This window comes from Ranitomeya imitator, chromosome 3, assembly GCF_032444005.1.
Source record: "Ranitomeya imitator isolate aRanImi1 chromosome 3, aRanImi1.pri, whole genome shotgun sequence".
NCBI classification, from domain to species: domain Eukaryota; kingdom Metazoa; phylum Chordata; class Amphibia; order Anura; family Dendrobatidae; genus Ranitomeya; species Ranitomeya imitator.
Genome location: NC_091284.1, coordinates 280,670,879 through 280,687,369, shown reverse-complemented (window position 1 = coordinate 280,687,369; position 16,491 = coordinate 280,670,879). Strand labels below are relative to the sequence as shown.

Below are 16,491 nucleotides of genomic sequence, written 5' to 3'. Positions count from 1 at the left end.
AACTATTGAATAAAAATGTTTTTAATAAAATAGATGAAATGGGGTGGGATAGAGAAAATTACAATGAATTAAAGGGAACTTGTCATGTAAAAAAAACTCTATTAACCTCGAGATATACAACTAATTTGCAGGTTAATAGCATTCTGAAGCTGCCTGGTGTCTACACTGAGAGCTCCGCTGCTAGGAGGAAATTATATTTACTCCTCCCAGCAACCTATGGTTTTCAGTCATTGGGTGTGCGTTATTCACCACTTTAACCTCTTCCCTCCCCACCCCTGGTAGTGACTGTCAGCTATAACGCTGATCCCACTGACTGTGACAAAATTGCTTGCTGCCCTGAATGTGAGGGTGGACCATTTACTTCCTGAGCTCCTTTGCAGCAGCATAGGTTGCACCAATTATATTTCTGCCCTTGTAGCACTCACTTGTTGACATGCATATATTCACATACATACTCATGCTAGTCACATATACATACAAATATACACACACAGACATATATAAAACAACAAAAATCAGACTTTGAAAGACTTCTTCAACAATTTAAAGAAAATCCTTTGCACACAATCCCTCTCACTGTGATTTAAGTATAAGTCTCACGCATACCCTGATTTTTTGTGTCTCTGGTTATAAGAAGTTGTTCCCAATAAATCTACAATTTAAATGAGTTGGTAGTCTCTCCCCAGGATAGACTGGCAGGTCTATCATATAGTGTCTATATCTGAGTGCAAGTGGTACCCATGAGGAGGGCCACAAGTCACCAGGAAACAGAAATACATTAACAAAAACATACCGTATTTTCTGGTGTATAAGACGACTGGGCGTATAAGACGACCCCCAACTTTTCCATATAAAATATGGAATTTGGGATATGCCCGCCGTATAAGACGGGGGTCATCTTATACGCCCAGTCATCTTATACGGCGTGTGGTTCCCAGGGTCTGGAGGAGAGGAGACTCTCCTTCAGGCCCTGGGATCCATATTCATGTAAAAAATAAAGAATAAAAATAATAAACATGGATATACTCACCCTCGGACAGGCACTGGCTCACAGCGCTGCTAGCGTCTCCCTCCGTTCCTGAGAATGCGGTGAGTGAAGGACCTTCAATGACGTCGTGGTCACATGAGCAGTCAGGTGACCATCCGAGGGTGATGATATCCATGTTTTTTATTTTTATTCTTTATTTTTTACATGAATATGGATCCCAGGGCCTGATGGAGAGTCTCCTCTCCTCCAGACCCTAGGAATCACACGCCGAAATGCAGGATCGCTCCCTGCACATGCCGTACCCGGCGTATAAGATGACCCCCGACTTTTGGGACAATTTTTATGGGTCAAAAAGTCGTCTTATATGCCGGAAAATACGGTACATATTTTTTGCAATAGAGTTGAGCAAAGAGACTCATAGGATCCTGGTTCAGCAGTTAAATCGTTAGTTCGTGGATGCTAGACTGAAGCCCAGTGAACCACAATCTGTCAGCATCTCCATCCCTTGTTCAGATTAGTAGGTTCAGTGTATTATCATACATGCGTCATGCTGAAATGATCACTTTGCGCTGGTCCTACTAATTAGAAGTGGAGCCTGAGATTCTAGCAGCTAGTAGGAGTCTACACAGGTGGCTCAAATTGCTGTACCTTAGTATGCTTTCAACATTCTAACTTTCTGATCTATGAAAAAAGATACCGCTTACACAAAAAACAAGCGTGACACAAAAATTACTAAAATGTACAGCCTGTGATCTTCCCATTATCTGTTGTCATCCTGGTCACCTCTGCTGATTAGTAGGGCCCAGCAATGTTATGACTATACAGTTGTGTGAAAATCTGTTTGCCTCCTTTCTGATTTCCTATTTTTTTGTCTATTTGTCACACTTACCGTATATACTCGAGTATAAGCCGAGATTTTCAGCCCAAATTTTTGGGCTGAAAGTGCCCCTCTCGGCTTATACTCGAGTCACGGTAGCGGTGGGGTTGGCGGGTGAGGGGGAGAGGGCGCTGAGGTATACTCACCTAGTCCCAGCGATCCTGGCGCTCCCCCTGCCGTCCCACGGTCTTCTGTGCTTCAGCTTCTTCCCCTCTTCAGTGGTCACGTGGGACCGCTCATTAGAGAAATGAATAAGCGGCTCCACCTCCCATAGGGGTGGAGCCGCCTATTCATTTCTCTAATCAGCAGTGCCGGTGACCGCTGATAGAGGAAGAGGCTGCGGCACAGAAGACCGTGGGACAGCAGGGGGAGCCGGACGTCGGGACCAGGTAAGTATGTAATATTCACCTGTCCGTGTACCAGCCGCCGGGCGTCGCTCCATCTTCCCGGCGTCTATCTGCGCTCTGACTGTTCAGGTCAGAGGGCGCGATGACGCATATAGTGTGCGCGGCGCCCTCTGCCTGATCAGTCAGAGCGGGGAGACGCCGGGACCGGACGCTGGGAGCTGCAATCAAGAAAGGTGAGTATGGCTTTTTTTTTTTATTGCAGCAGCAGCAGCAGCGGCGGCGGCACAGATTTATACCCAGCATCTATGGGGCAGTATGAACGGTGCAGAGCACTATATGGGGCAGATATGGAGCAATATGAACAGTGCAGAGCACTATATGGGGCAGATATGGGGCAATATGAACAGTGCAGAGCACTATATGGGGCAGATATGGGGCAATATGAACGGTGCAGAGCACTATATGGGGCAGATATGGGGCAATATGAACAGTGCAGAGCACTATATGGGGCAGATATGGGGCAATAATGAACGGTGCAGAGCACTATATGGGGCAGATATGGGGCAATATGAACGGTGCAGAGCACTATATGGCAGAGCTATGGGGAAATATGAACGGTGCAGAGCACTATATGGCAGAGCTATGGGGAAATATGAACGGTGCAGAGCACTATATGGCACAGCTATGGGGCAATAATGATCTATTTTTATTTTTGAAATTCACCGGTAGCTGCTGCAGTTTCCACCCTAGGCTTATACTCGAGTCAATAAGTTTTCCCAGTTTTTTGTGGCAAAATTAGGGGGGTCGGCTTATACTCGGGTCGGCTTATACTCGAGTATATACGGTAAATGTTTCAGATCAACAAACAAATTTAAATATTAGAAAAACATAACACAAAATGCATTTTTTAAATGAAATTCTTTACTGTTAAGAGAAAAGGAGATCCAAATATACAGAGATCTGTGGGAAAAATTAATTGACCCACCCCCACCTTTTAAAACATAAATTAACTGTGGTTTATCACATCTTTGGAAAGCTTTATTTAAATTCCCTAGCCACACCCAGGCCTGATTACTGCCACAACTGTTCTCAATCAAGAAATCAACTAAATAGGACCATTGTGACAAAGTGAAGTAGACCAAAAGTTCTTCAAAAGCTATGCATCATGCTGTGATCCAAAGAAATTATGGAACAAATGAGAAACCAAGTAATTGAGATCTATCAGTCTAGAAAATGTCATAAAGCCATTTTTCAAACTTTGGGCCTCCAGCAAACCACAGTGAGTCATTATCCACAAATGGTGAAAACATGGAACAGTGGTGAACCTTCCCAGGAGTGGCCAGCAATAAAATATCCCCAAGAGTGCAGCAACAACTCATCCAACACTTCACAACAACATCCAATTTACTGCAGGCCTCACTTGCTCCAGTTAAAGTTAGTGTCCATGACTATAACATAAGAGACTGTGCAAAAATGACCAGCAAGGCAGAGTTCCGATACAAAAACAAGACACTGCTGAGCAATAAGAACATAAAGGCTCACTTCAGTTTTGCCAGAGAATATATTGATGATCCCATGACTTTTGGAAAAATACTCTGTGGAATGATAAGATAAAAGTTGAACTTTTTGGAAGGTGTATGTCCCAATACATCTGGCATAGAAGTAATGCATCATTTCAGAAAAGGAACATCATACCAAGAGTAAAATATGGTCGTGGTATTGTGATGGTCTGGGGCTGTTTTGCTGCTTCAGGACCTGGAAGACTTGTTGTGGTAAATGGGACAGTGAATTCTGCTGCCTACTAAACATTCCTGAAGGAAAATGTCCGGTCATCTGTTTGTAAGCTCAAGCTGGAGAGCACTTGGGTTATGCAGTAGGACAATGATCCAAAACACCAAGTGCGCAGCTGAATGACTTAAGAAAATCAAAATTACAATTTTGGAGTGGCCTAGTCAAAGTCCTGACTATATTCCGATTTAGATGTTGTGGCATGACCTTAGACATGTGGTTCATGCTTGGAAACCTTCCAATGTGGCTGAATTATAACAATTCTGCAAGGATGAGTAGGCCAAAATTTCTCCAGAGTGTTGTAAAAGACTTATTGCCAGTTATCGCAAATGCTTGATTGCAGTTGTTGCTGCCAATGTTGGCACAACCAGATATTAGGTTTAGGGGGCATTCACTTTTTAACACAGGGCCCTGTAGGTTTGGATTTCTTTCTCCCTTAATAATAAAGACCTTCTTATAAAAACTGCATTTTGTGTTTACTCATGTTATCTTTGTCTACTATTCATATTTATTTGGGGAGCTGAAATATTTAAGTGTGACAAACATGCAAAACAATAGAAAATCAGGAAGGAGGCAAACACTTTTCACACAACTGTATGAAACTGTAGTGTCACGTTAATAAAGATCAGGAGAGGCGCCGATTATGCCAGCAATCATTACAGAGTTCACATTGCTCTGGTTTGGCTAAAGCATTGGTTCCAGTGAATCTGTCTCCTTAACTTTACTGAAAAGTAAGAATATACTTTTATTTCTTAATGGAAATCACAAGCAGGTAAAATAAGCAGATGGGGTTGCATGGTGGCTCAGTGATTAGCACTGTTTCTTTCCAGCACTGGAGACCTGGGTCCAAATCTCAGTAAGTACAGCATCCACAAGGAGTTCATTTGTTCTCCCCATGTTTCTGTAGGTTTTTTCTGTGTCCAAAGATATACTTGATAAGAAATTTATATATCCTAATGGGGATAATCATGATAATGTCTGCAATGTGCTATGGAATACGATTCCATCATATAAATGAGTAAAAATATGACAAAATGAAGAAAAGGGAAAAATGTTCCACAGTCCCTAAACAAATATAAGGCCCTTTCCCAATGGCTGGGCATAAAAGCACATATATAATCATAGGACATTCTCATCTCCACACAGGTACAGTATACTTACTGTAATTGGACAATAAGATAGCGCCTGACATTACCAAATCAGTTGCTATTTTTCAGTAAGGCAGAACTTCGCGGCAATGCCATATTGTTTTCTCCACATATTTTAAAAATTTGTGCCAAAAACTATACGGCAAAGAAAAAAAAATTAAAAAACACATACAACATGTGAACACTGCCTAATTATTATGTGCAAGCTGTTTTTTCTGTCGGAGGTTTGATAGTATAAGTGAAGCCACAGTGGTTTATCATTTACACCCAATTTTTGTAGGTTTACTACAAAACTAACCACATCCCCTCTTTATTTACCATGTCATATATTGAATATTAAGAATGACTGATAAAGGACATTTTTCAGCTACAAATAGGTATTTTATAGGCTCTACAGATTCAGACTCTGTTCTAAACCTCAACAAAAAATACATTTCCAACATATAATTGAATTATAATCTGTTAAAATTTATATTTAGCTACTGTATATCTGTTTCTACACCTTTGCTGTTCCTAAAGGGGCTGTCACCGGGCTTTTCTAGAGTCCAAGTAGGTGCATCTACAGCCCTTTCATTAACACAGAAGTGTTAGTGCATGTCCAGACAGATCTGCCACTTTTTCCTAGAAAAGAGGGCTGATAACCAGACTGGGATACATAATACCAAATCCATTGGTTTTTAGGCAAATATAACTCAAAAATAGCTCACCTGGATGCTCATCACATATTTAATTACAATTGGTTACTATAATATTCCTCTGTGGCAGGGGTGGGGAACCTCAGGCCCCAGAGCCATTTACGGCCCTCGATAACCTTTTATCAGGCCCCTGAGCAGATTCTCAGGGACCGCATTCTTGGGCAAGGAGCTGTATTTTCATTACCACCAACTCATTAATTTCTTCTTGCTCTGTTAGCACACGCATGCAGTGTTCATTACTGAACACTGAAGGGCATGCAATGAAAGATTACGTCCTGAAACCAGTGCCAGAGTCAGGGTGTACTTTGTGGGTGGCGTTTGTACAGCCCCCTAAGGATGGTATAAATATCCAAATGAAAAGATTCCCCACCCCTGCTCTATGGGTTTGATTTTTGTAAGTCAAGAACCCATTCTAAATAATATGCTGCATAGTTGTTAACAGTCCAACATTTGCTGGAAAAGTCCTACATTTTCAGATGCAATTCAGGCAAAAACCAGGGTTGATCTAGGCCGTAAATGTTAAGAGTTTATGTAAACCTCACCCAAAAATAAGGAGTCTGTCTGTGATTAGGGCATTCCCTGAAGGATCCCATTGTTGGTAAGGAAGAGTACTGCATAATGAGAAATTCTTTTAAGTTCTTTAGCCAAATGCATGATGCTGCAACCACAAAAGATGTAGACTAAGGAGTAATAATTTAGTTGAAGCCTTCATCATCACCCTGAGATTCAAGAAGAGATTGCCTGACTTATGTTACGTTCTCACATTGAGTTTTTGAAGAATTTTTGAGACTGTGTGTTTTGGCTGAGCAAATAACGCCGTGTCTTTCTGTTCCAGCAGAGTGGATGTGAAATAAAGAAATCTCATGCACACGGTGCTGTTTTTTTAATTCTGCGTAAACTGACCTGCATTGCGTATTAGAAATATGCAATATGTCAACTACTCTTGCGAGCACAATGAGTTTTATGTACAGATTTTCACCACAGAATTAAATAAGATGCGGAAAATGAAAATGCACTTTTAGTAAGTTTTCTGCTGCGCAAATGCACTAAAAATGCATGTAATCCACACATGACTGTATCAATAAATGTTTGTCAAAGCCAAATTCCAGGGAATATGAAAAACAAAGGAATTCTTTTTTAAATATGACATTCCAAAAAGAAACAAAAACAGATACAATTTCATGTAACACTCACACTATGAAAAAAAACAAAAACGCAAGTAACAGAAAATCCGCAACCTAAAATCTAATCAAATACTCATTGTGGGAACGAAGCTTTACCGGTGATATGTCTGCAGCATGTTTCCTCTGCTCTAGGTCCTGCTACATACCATGTAACAGAGAATTGCATAAGATAAAATCCCCTAAAGCTCACCCTCCATAAGACACTGCACTCCCTGTTCATTCAGTACCTGTGCACATGTTCTGTTCCATCTATTGGGTGCTGCACGTCACAACTTTATCTCTTACGCTGCATACATTGCGCTTGATCCGCTATAGAAATGATTCTTAATATAAGAAAGTTTACCTTAAATTCTAATTTTGAGCTAAGCAGCATGTAGTTCCTATATATACTGTTTTTATGTAATAGTGATGAATCCAATAATGCACAAGGATGGCTTTTTAGAGGGGTTCTGTTGCCATTTTGCAAGTCAATTCTTTATCCAGAATTTGGAGCTTTTATAAAGAATCTTCTTTCTTTAGTATTCATTTATCTCTCCGCTACATCACTCTTGAGGGCTACATGTTGGCATTAGGGTAAATTCCTCGTTGTCGTGCTGGAGAGTACCCCTAGAAGCACAGGAAAAGAGGTCTAATCTGCCAAACTGAGGATCTGTTAAGAGAACAGAGACTTAAGACATTTCTCATGTTCCTCTTGTTAATTACCTAACATTATCGAAATATCGCTAAAATCACTAAAAACAATTGCAAAAAGAGGGGTATAGAAGAAACAGATGATGTAGAAACCGAGTCTGTCAAATAAAATATTCCTTTTTGCATTCGCTGACTGTGTTCTGTAAGTCCTGCTCATTCCTGAAAGGATAGTCCATGCTGTCCGGATATTCCTTCTCTTTGGACTGACTTTTTCCATGAGTTTTTTTGTGTTGGTAAAAGATTTTTATCATTATCGCCACGATGCATAAAAAGATGAAAATTGTTACCGCTATGATACCTAGAAAGAGAAACAGGAAAACAAGTAATGAGATTCTTACTCCTCAACTCGGCAACAGAGGCATTAATTTCATCTAGGTGTCAGGTTTTGTATAACGCCATATTCTATCGGGAAATACAGCTGCATTTTATTTTGTACTACATTTAGGCCATGTTCACATTAGCGTTTCTGTGCGCTGCGTATGATCCCCATGCATCCGCATGCGTCATGCATGCATATCGTTAACATGGTGTACGCAGGGACATGCTTTTGCATGCGTTCGCATGCGGATGCGTACACATGCGTCATTTCATGGTGTGCGGCGGTGAACTGCGAATGCAACATGTTGCACTTTTTTGAGGCGTCAAATATTGCGCAATCACGCGCATGCGGATGATGGCGGATGAGTGTGTCATAAAGAATTATTGTCTATGGAATTGCATTGGTACGCAAGGACACGGGTACGCATGCATTTGATATGCATGCGTACTTTAGACTGCGCATGTCCAGGAAATGATTTCACCAACTCCACCATGCGCATAAAAAACGCAAACACATGCCAAAATGCTTTTAAATGCATGCACACACAGCTTTTTTTTTTGGCGTCATGTGTAAGATGATGCAGAGGTGTAAGCATGAGTTTGCATGCATTTTGGCATGCGTTTGAGTATGCAGATGATACGCTGCACACAGAAATGCTAATGTGAACCTAGCCTTACATGCAGAGCAGCGTTCAAAATTCTGCCGAAGTTATTGCAGCCACTGCTTGTTCAGTTTCTATACACAATGTTTAGGCTAGGGCTAGGTTGCAACATGTTTTTATGTGCCATATAATTGCAGTGTCAAGCTACTATATTGCAACTATATGACATTAATTAAGGTTGCATTGTACCGTGACCACAGTCCAAATGCCAACAAAATACAAACCTGCAGGAAATCTGAGTAACTAAATTCATATTCATTATTTCAAAATAGCAATGTAAAACTTTTGCTCCTAATGTTTTATAACTACAAGTCACTGTACACCCTCTCCTCTGCTATTGCAGTGTACGGTGGGAAATTTGGTAGTTAGACTATCTTCCGCAATGTCTGGAGATAGAGAGAAGACCATTACAGGGTTTAAGTTATACTTTTGTTTGAGTATGCTCACATTCACATTTTTTATTTTTGCTTTTCTTTTGCTGAAACATTTATCAAGATGGCACCCATCGCACCTATTAAAAGGATAGTTGCTAAATACGTTTCCCACATAACCTCCTCTTCCATTCTCTGCTGGTCTCCATCAAGACTCTGGGACTTCTGTAAGGAGGTGGTAGAGACCCTGATGTGCTTCCTCTCTCCTGAACACTGAGGACATGTGTCACGTACGGCACCTTGACAGTTATTCATGTTCACTAGTGCTAATGTAATGTGCGGTTCCCTAATGTTCATTAATGTGTGTCAAGTATTGTAATGTGAGGAATTTGTTATATACTGTGTGTAAGCTTAGGGACAGTATAGGATGATAGGCGGATTAGAGTAGAGGGGGAACATTAGAGATAGACAATAGGATTGATAAGAGTATTAGTTTAGGCAAAGGCAGCAAGGAGTTAAGTAGATGGGATGGGCAAAGAGCAGAGCAGCACAGAGCAGGGAGGTATAAGAAAGGCACTTCCTGATTAGAGAAAGCTGCCCGGGCACCTTGCCCAAGGGCACGATGTGTGAGCAAAGTATTACAAGCCGTGGGGATAAAGCTGTTTCAGTAGAGGGCCCCAGGCTGAAAATCGTGCAGATGGTCACCAGCTTAGACAAGAACCATTCCAAGGAAGGATCCAAAGCTAGCAGCTGGGATTAGGAGGCAGCTGAATCAGCGAGCCCGTTACCCTATAGCTCACAGCCGGACCAGGGTGTAAGGATTCCGGACTTCCCTTGTTCCTGTTTGCCCTGATCCAAGATGGAGTCTTGGATCTCACCCTCTAATGGAACTTCCTGTTTGTCCTGATTATTTAAGTCCAAGTCATGTGGTGTTCTGTGCCTGAGTATTTTGTGCTGCTGGCTCCTGAGCTTCTGCCTGTGTTCTGGGGAACTCCCTGCTTCAGCTGCTCACTACTCGGTGGTCTGCCTCGCCCCTTTCAGCTGCATCTCACCTCTGGAACTGCTGTGACTGGCAGCACAACTGTGGAAGGATTTCCCTTGTTTGCTAAGCTTTTCCCAGTGTTGTGCCTCTTTGCACAACTACACCAGGTGAGCAAGATTCTAGTATTGCTTTTCTCATCAAGAGAGTTCTTACTCATCTACTACGCTTAGATGGCGCTCTCCCTCTTTTTCCCTTCATACTTTCTCAGAACTTCATGCTCAATGCACCACCTGCATATTATTGAACTTCCACAAACAAGTGCTGTGCGCACGTGGGATCAAGTTTTGCTGGACTTCCTCGTTAAGTACTGTGTGCATTTCTACTTCACTTCTGCTGGATTCCCAAGTTTAAGTACTGTGTGCATTTTCACTAATAACCTACTGGACTTCCTTGTCAAGTGTCTTGTTTGCCCCCTCGTCATATCCTTGCTGGACTGGTTCATATTAGTGGTCGCGTCCCACTATTCACTGTGCTGTGATTACCATATTGTAACCTCATTACAATTGCAGGAATATCTGTGTTAGTTTTGTTAGCATTTCTGTTTTGTTTAAATACATTTTTTCTGCAGCTTTTCTCTCAGACTGGTTTTATCCCACGCTATCAGATTCCTTAGTACCTATATATTGTTACACAGGGAGAGGGTAGGAAGCTGGTGGGCCTGGAGCACGAGTGGGACTGAGATTGTCCAAAAGAGGGACAGATATTGTCCAGAAGAGCCCTTAGTTTGTGACTGTTAATGGTGTTTCAAAAATAAACAAATAAAATATTCTGAGACCCCATCCCACGATTAATAAAACTGAAGTGAGAAGGAATGAATTTGACTGGAGCATCTGTGCCTGGCTATTGCTAAATTTAAAGGGAACCAGTAAGAAACTTCTCAACCCTCATACCCACCACATAAAAGATTTTAAGACTGTGTATCCACTTACAAGATAAGCCAGCCAATCCCTTTATGACTCCAGAGGTAAAAGAAATTGTGTTTTGGACTTCAATATGAATCAGTCTTGAAGTGTATTGGGGCGTGATGATGCACTTCCAGGTCCTCAGACTCACACTGTATTTCCTGCCTAGTTCCACCCTCCTCTGGTTGATTAATAGGTCAATAACCATTTACCACAAAAAGCAACTTCTCAATCAGCCAGAGGAAGGTGGTGCAAAGTAGGGAATACAGCATGAGGAGCTGGAAGTGTATTGTAACATCCCAAAGTACTTCCAGTCTTATGTAGTTTATACTGAAGTTGAAATGTGAGTTCTCACTGGACCATTACTTTGGGTCATAAAGGGATAACATTTATCTTTTTTTAAATCAGATAATTTTATTGGTTATTTGATTTTATAAACAATTGCATACATTTACAATATAGTGCAAACACAATAAACTTAGCAAAAACAAGTTTAACCCTTAAAGTTTATATAGTCCTATACCTGCCAAGGTATTCCATGCTAAACAAAGTTATCAATTTTGTCCAAATGAAGATTTTCCCAAAGACTTAAATACAGCGATTATACCAAAACTAGTATTGGTTGAATGTTCACTAACAACATGTTTACAAAAAGAAAATAATTTGTACGTCCTCAACATCCTTTCGCATCTTTTAAAGGGCTACACAGTCTTCTAAATGGATTAGGAGAGTAGAAGTTTCGTAAGCAGTGCACCTTCTTACCATGGTCATTGGGTGCACAGAAAAGTAAGTCTTGGGTTCAAGACGTATGAGCAATCATACATTTATCAACTATCCTGTTGATAGGTATTAATTGTACTTTATGGAGAACCTTCTTTACCATTCACAGACAGCAAGCACACATACAAAAATGGTCTTGAATTGAAGCATTTCTTTGAAATGTATTATTGTATGCCAATTTGTATGAGATTGCACACCTTCCTCAGCAGGCACTTTCCAAAGCAGACTAGCACTTTAACTTCAGAAACTTCCAGCATTCATAGATATACTGTGCAGAAAATGTCAAAATTCTACACACTGAATGTGGTAAATATTCCATGTTAGTGATTTATGTTTGTGCACTCAGGCACTTGGAGTTAAAAAATGCTAAATTTGACAAAATGCTGGTGGAGATATTGGGTTAGCATCTGGCATGTCACCCATGTAATGCTGAATCTAAGATGATGGATATGACCATTAGAAAGTGGAGGCTCTGAGGTGTACAGGACATTATGGCATTGCTTCTTTTCTGCCCTCTACAGCGGCTACAAGTAGACTGAAGGGTTACAAATCACCACCCGCATAGTGATAGATGGCTTGTTGGGACCAGGCTATGAGGTAAGATAAGCTGTTCTAAAAATGTCACAGAGAGGCAACAATGGAATGCTTAATGGTGGCAGGGTGTCTATAGTACTTAGGTGAGATTACAGTATTGAATCAAATAAAAGTGATATCCCTGCGACCAAGAAGTCAGATATGTGAACAGTCAGAAAGATACCAGGGGAACAAAAGAGCAAAAAAAACTGACCATGCAGTTCAAGGTATTGTAGAAAGAAAAGTCAATTTATTAAGTTAATCACGTAAAAATAACAGAAAAAACAACAATGAATTGAATAAAGTGTTAAAATTTAACAGCAAGGATGCACCAACGCGTCCACCCCAACGCACAAAACACACGTTGGCGTGGACGACATCCAGGAGCCGGAAATCTGCACTGTCATTGTAAGTTACCTTCCACTTTGGATTAATTGGCTTACTCCTTTACATGATCTTATGTCTCTTACACAACACATTTGTTCTTTGCTGTTACCTGGTCCTTTGACATTCAAATGATATGCATTTTTTTGTATTATGAATTTATGGTAATACCCATTCCTGATACACTGCACAAGCATTTTATTCACCAGCAAATATTTTGCACAATATTTTGTCCATTGTTCTATACAATTGTGTATACTATTCTCTGTACTGTGCATGACATTTTGACACCATTTTCACCCAGCTTTATTATTATTATTATTGTCCTGGGTGTGACGACTTAAATTTAAAAATTTTATTCAATTCATTGGTGTTTTTTCTGTTATTTTTACTTGATTAACTTAATAAATTGACTTTTCTTTCCACAATACCTTGGACTGCATGGTCAGCTTTTTTTGTTCTTTTGTTCTCCTAAAAATATCACGGGAAGAACAAACCAATTGTAGAGATATATAACAGTGCTCTCAACAAAAACACATCAAACCCAAGCGTGAATCAGATCTGACATTCATGAAAACAGACACTGCTAAACCCTTTGTTAATGTTTTCAAATGAGTGTTTCCAATTCTGTAGTAAGCTGGAATTATAAGGCAGATGTAGCAAGCTCAACTGCTTATTGAGTCATCATTGGGCATCTGAATTTTTATAATGTCATAGGTATTATTCCTTAATCTTTTCTACCCTGAAATCACAGAAAATGAAATACAGTTGTCTCTTTAAGAGAGCCCAAATAGGCTCCAAACTGGTGACATCTGAATCTACAAACAGGTCCAGGTATTTGTTCAAATATTTGACATGTGACCCCGAAGATCAGTCATTAATAGCTGATTACCTCCGATGACTGCTGGACCACTTCTCATTTCATTAGTCAAGGACTCCCGGTCATCTGTTTTCCCAAATGGATCTGGGGAAGCAAAATTTATCCATGGAAAGATTAGCGGTTCTAGGAATTGATTGTGGAATGGGTCCTTACTTCAACTATAGATATAGAGCTAATTATTTATCTGGGAGGTCATACAGTAGAAGAAAAAGACTAAAAGAAAAAGGCAAGAAATCTAGTGCCATCTAATAGAAGTAGCAATCCTAAAAGTTAATATAGAGGCTTTAAAACCCTCACCCCAAGCTTGTTTTCACTTTAATGACTAGACCTAATTTTTGAATTGTGACTAATGTAACTTTATGTGGTAATAATTCTGGAATGCTTCAATATATTCCAGTGATTATGAGAATTTGTTTTGTGGTACATTGTACTTCATGATAATGGCAAATTTTGGTTGATATAATTTGCGCTTATGAAAATATCAAAAATTTGAAAAAAATGGGAACATTTTGCAATTTTCAAACTTTAACTTTTATGCCCTTAAACCAGATAGGTATATGATACAAAATAGTTAATAAATAACATTTACCATATGCTTACTTCATATCAGCATGATTTGTAAACATTAATTTTTTTTGTCAGGAAATTAGAAGGGTTAACATTTTATCAGTAATTCTTCATTTTTCCAACAACATTTACAAAACCAAATTCTTTAGTGACTATATAAGATTTGAAGTGACTTTGAGGGACCTATATGACAGGAAATACCAAAAAGTGACACCATTCTAAAAAGTGCACCCCTCAAAGTTCTCAAAACCACAATTAAATTAAATGAGTTAAAGAAATGTGGAATGAAAAAATGAAAATGTTAATTTGTCTCACAAAAATATTGTTTAACATTAAATTTGGCATTTTAACAATGACAATATAATTTGTTGTACAATTTCAGTTGAGTACACCGATACCCCAAATGTGGTGGAGAATTACTGTTTGGAACGCAAAATTGGCTGAAATAGATAGTAGACACCATGACGCGTTTGCAGAGCCCTGATTTGTCCAAACAGTGGAAAACCCCCCAAGTGACCACATTTTTGAAGGAATTTATCTAGAGGTGTGGTGAGCACCTTGAACCCACAGGTGCTTCAGAAAATTTTATAACATTGAGTCGTGAAAATAAAAAATATATTTTTACCAAAAAATGTTGCTTCAGCTGTTATGATTCGGTGACCTTGGAGCAGCATGAAAACTTTCACTGGAGTAGGTGGTAACTATACTGACCGCAAATCCTGATCTTAACACCGCAAATAGAAGTAGCCGTGGGGTGTACCTAACAAGCCCTAGACACTTCGTCACAGCCGGAGGACTAAATACCCCTAAAGATGGAAATAGGAATACTACCTTGCCTCAGAGCAGAACCCCAAAGGATAGGCAGCCCCCCACAAATATTGGCTGTGAGTAGGAGAGGAAAGACACACAGTCAGAAAACAGGATTTAGCACAAGAGGCCACTCTAGCTAAAATAGGAAAGGATAGGACAGAGTTCTGTGCGGTCAGTATTAAAACCCTTCCAAAAATATCCACAGCAGATTATACAAAAAATTCCTCCATCTAACTAAAGACTTGGAACGTATATCTGCAACTCCAGAGACTACTAAACTCAGAGCAGGAATACAATCAAAAAACAGCTTGTGTGCCATAGAAAAAGAAACAGACTTATCTTTGCTGAATTGGCAGCTAAGCAGGAGAAGCCAGACAGAGATCCAACACTTCCCAAGAAACATTAACAACTGGCAAGGACTAATGAGTTCTGCAAACCTAAATACCCCAGTCAGAATTGCAATCAGCAGATACACCTGTCCAGGACTGCAGCCCAGAGACAACTGCATTACCACCTACAACCACCGGAGGGAGCCCAAAAGCAGAATTCACAACATTCAGCACCAAATTTTTCATTTTCACAGGGTAACAGGAGAAAACGGACCATAAGATGCAATTCTCCTGAGTATACCGATATACTCTATGTGGTAGTAAACTACTGTTTGGGCGCATGGCAGGGTTTGGAAGGGATGGAACACCATTCGACTTTTGGAACACAAAATTGGCTGGGATAGATAGCATACACCATGTAGTGTTTGCAGAGCACCGGATGTACCTAAATAGTGGAAATCCCCTACAAGTGACCCCAATTTGGATACTACACCCTTCAAAAAAATTATTTAAATGTGTGGTGAGCACCTTGAACTCACAAGTGCTTCACAGTATTCTATAACATTGAGTTGTGAAAATAAAAAAAGGATATTTTTCCCACAAATATTGTTAGGACTGGCAGAATGCACCAAATAATAATATTAAAGAATATGAGGTGAGTTCGCAGTCTGGGGTTCACCGTGCAGAGTAATGACGGATGGACGCTTGCTCACACGTGGGTTAGACCTCACCCAGTGTGAATGGAAGTGAACTCTACGCTTAGTAGTCACAGGGTGCAGCTGAAAGACACTAGTGGGTTTGGGATCCATATGAATCACTCCCACTAAACTGTAATTGGACTCACTCTGACACTCGGTGGCTTTTGAGCCCGTGCCTGTGGATGCCCTGAGTCAGATGCTGAGTCCAAGCAGGAATTCCCAACCTACTCTGACCGGCTGTCAGGAAAGTGCACTGATTGCGCACGGTGCCGTAAAGACGGGCACTGCAAATAGATACTGAAACGTGTGCTTAGAGTGCAGGTAGCAGTGTCGGGTACTAGATAGCTTCCAACATTCGTGAGCAGTCATCAACACAAGGAATGGGAATGATTAAGGAGCTTTCATCCATCTACAGACAGAGCTGAGCAGGCTCCACTGCGGCTGGAGGAGAATGGGAG

General features: G+C 40.4%; 1 protein-coding gene across 1 annotated transcript in view; it reads right to left on the bottom strand.

The window, feature by feature from the left end:
* Positions 1 to 6,710: 6,710 nt before the first annotated feature.
* The window catches only part of LOC138669768 (contactin-associated protein-like 5), a 1,597,333-nt gene continuing 1,587,552 nt past the window's right edge, over positions 6,711 to 16,491 (bottom strand). Inside the window, exons 23-24 of the mRNA XM_069756498.1 lie at positions 13,642 to 13,713; positions 6,711 to 8,015 (exon numbers count right to left, since the gene is read on the bottom strand). Of these exons, the coding sequence (XP_069612599.1) occupies positions 7,819 to 8,015; positions 13,642 to 13,713 (269 nt within the window). The 3' untranslated portion in view covers positions 6,711 to 7,818. The remainder of the gene's footprint in view (positions 8,016 to 13,641; positions 13,714 to 16,491) is intronic.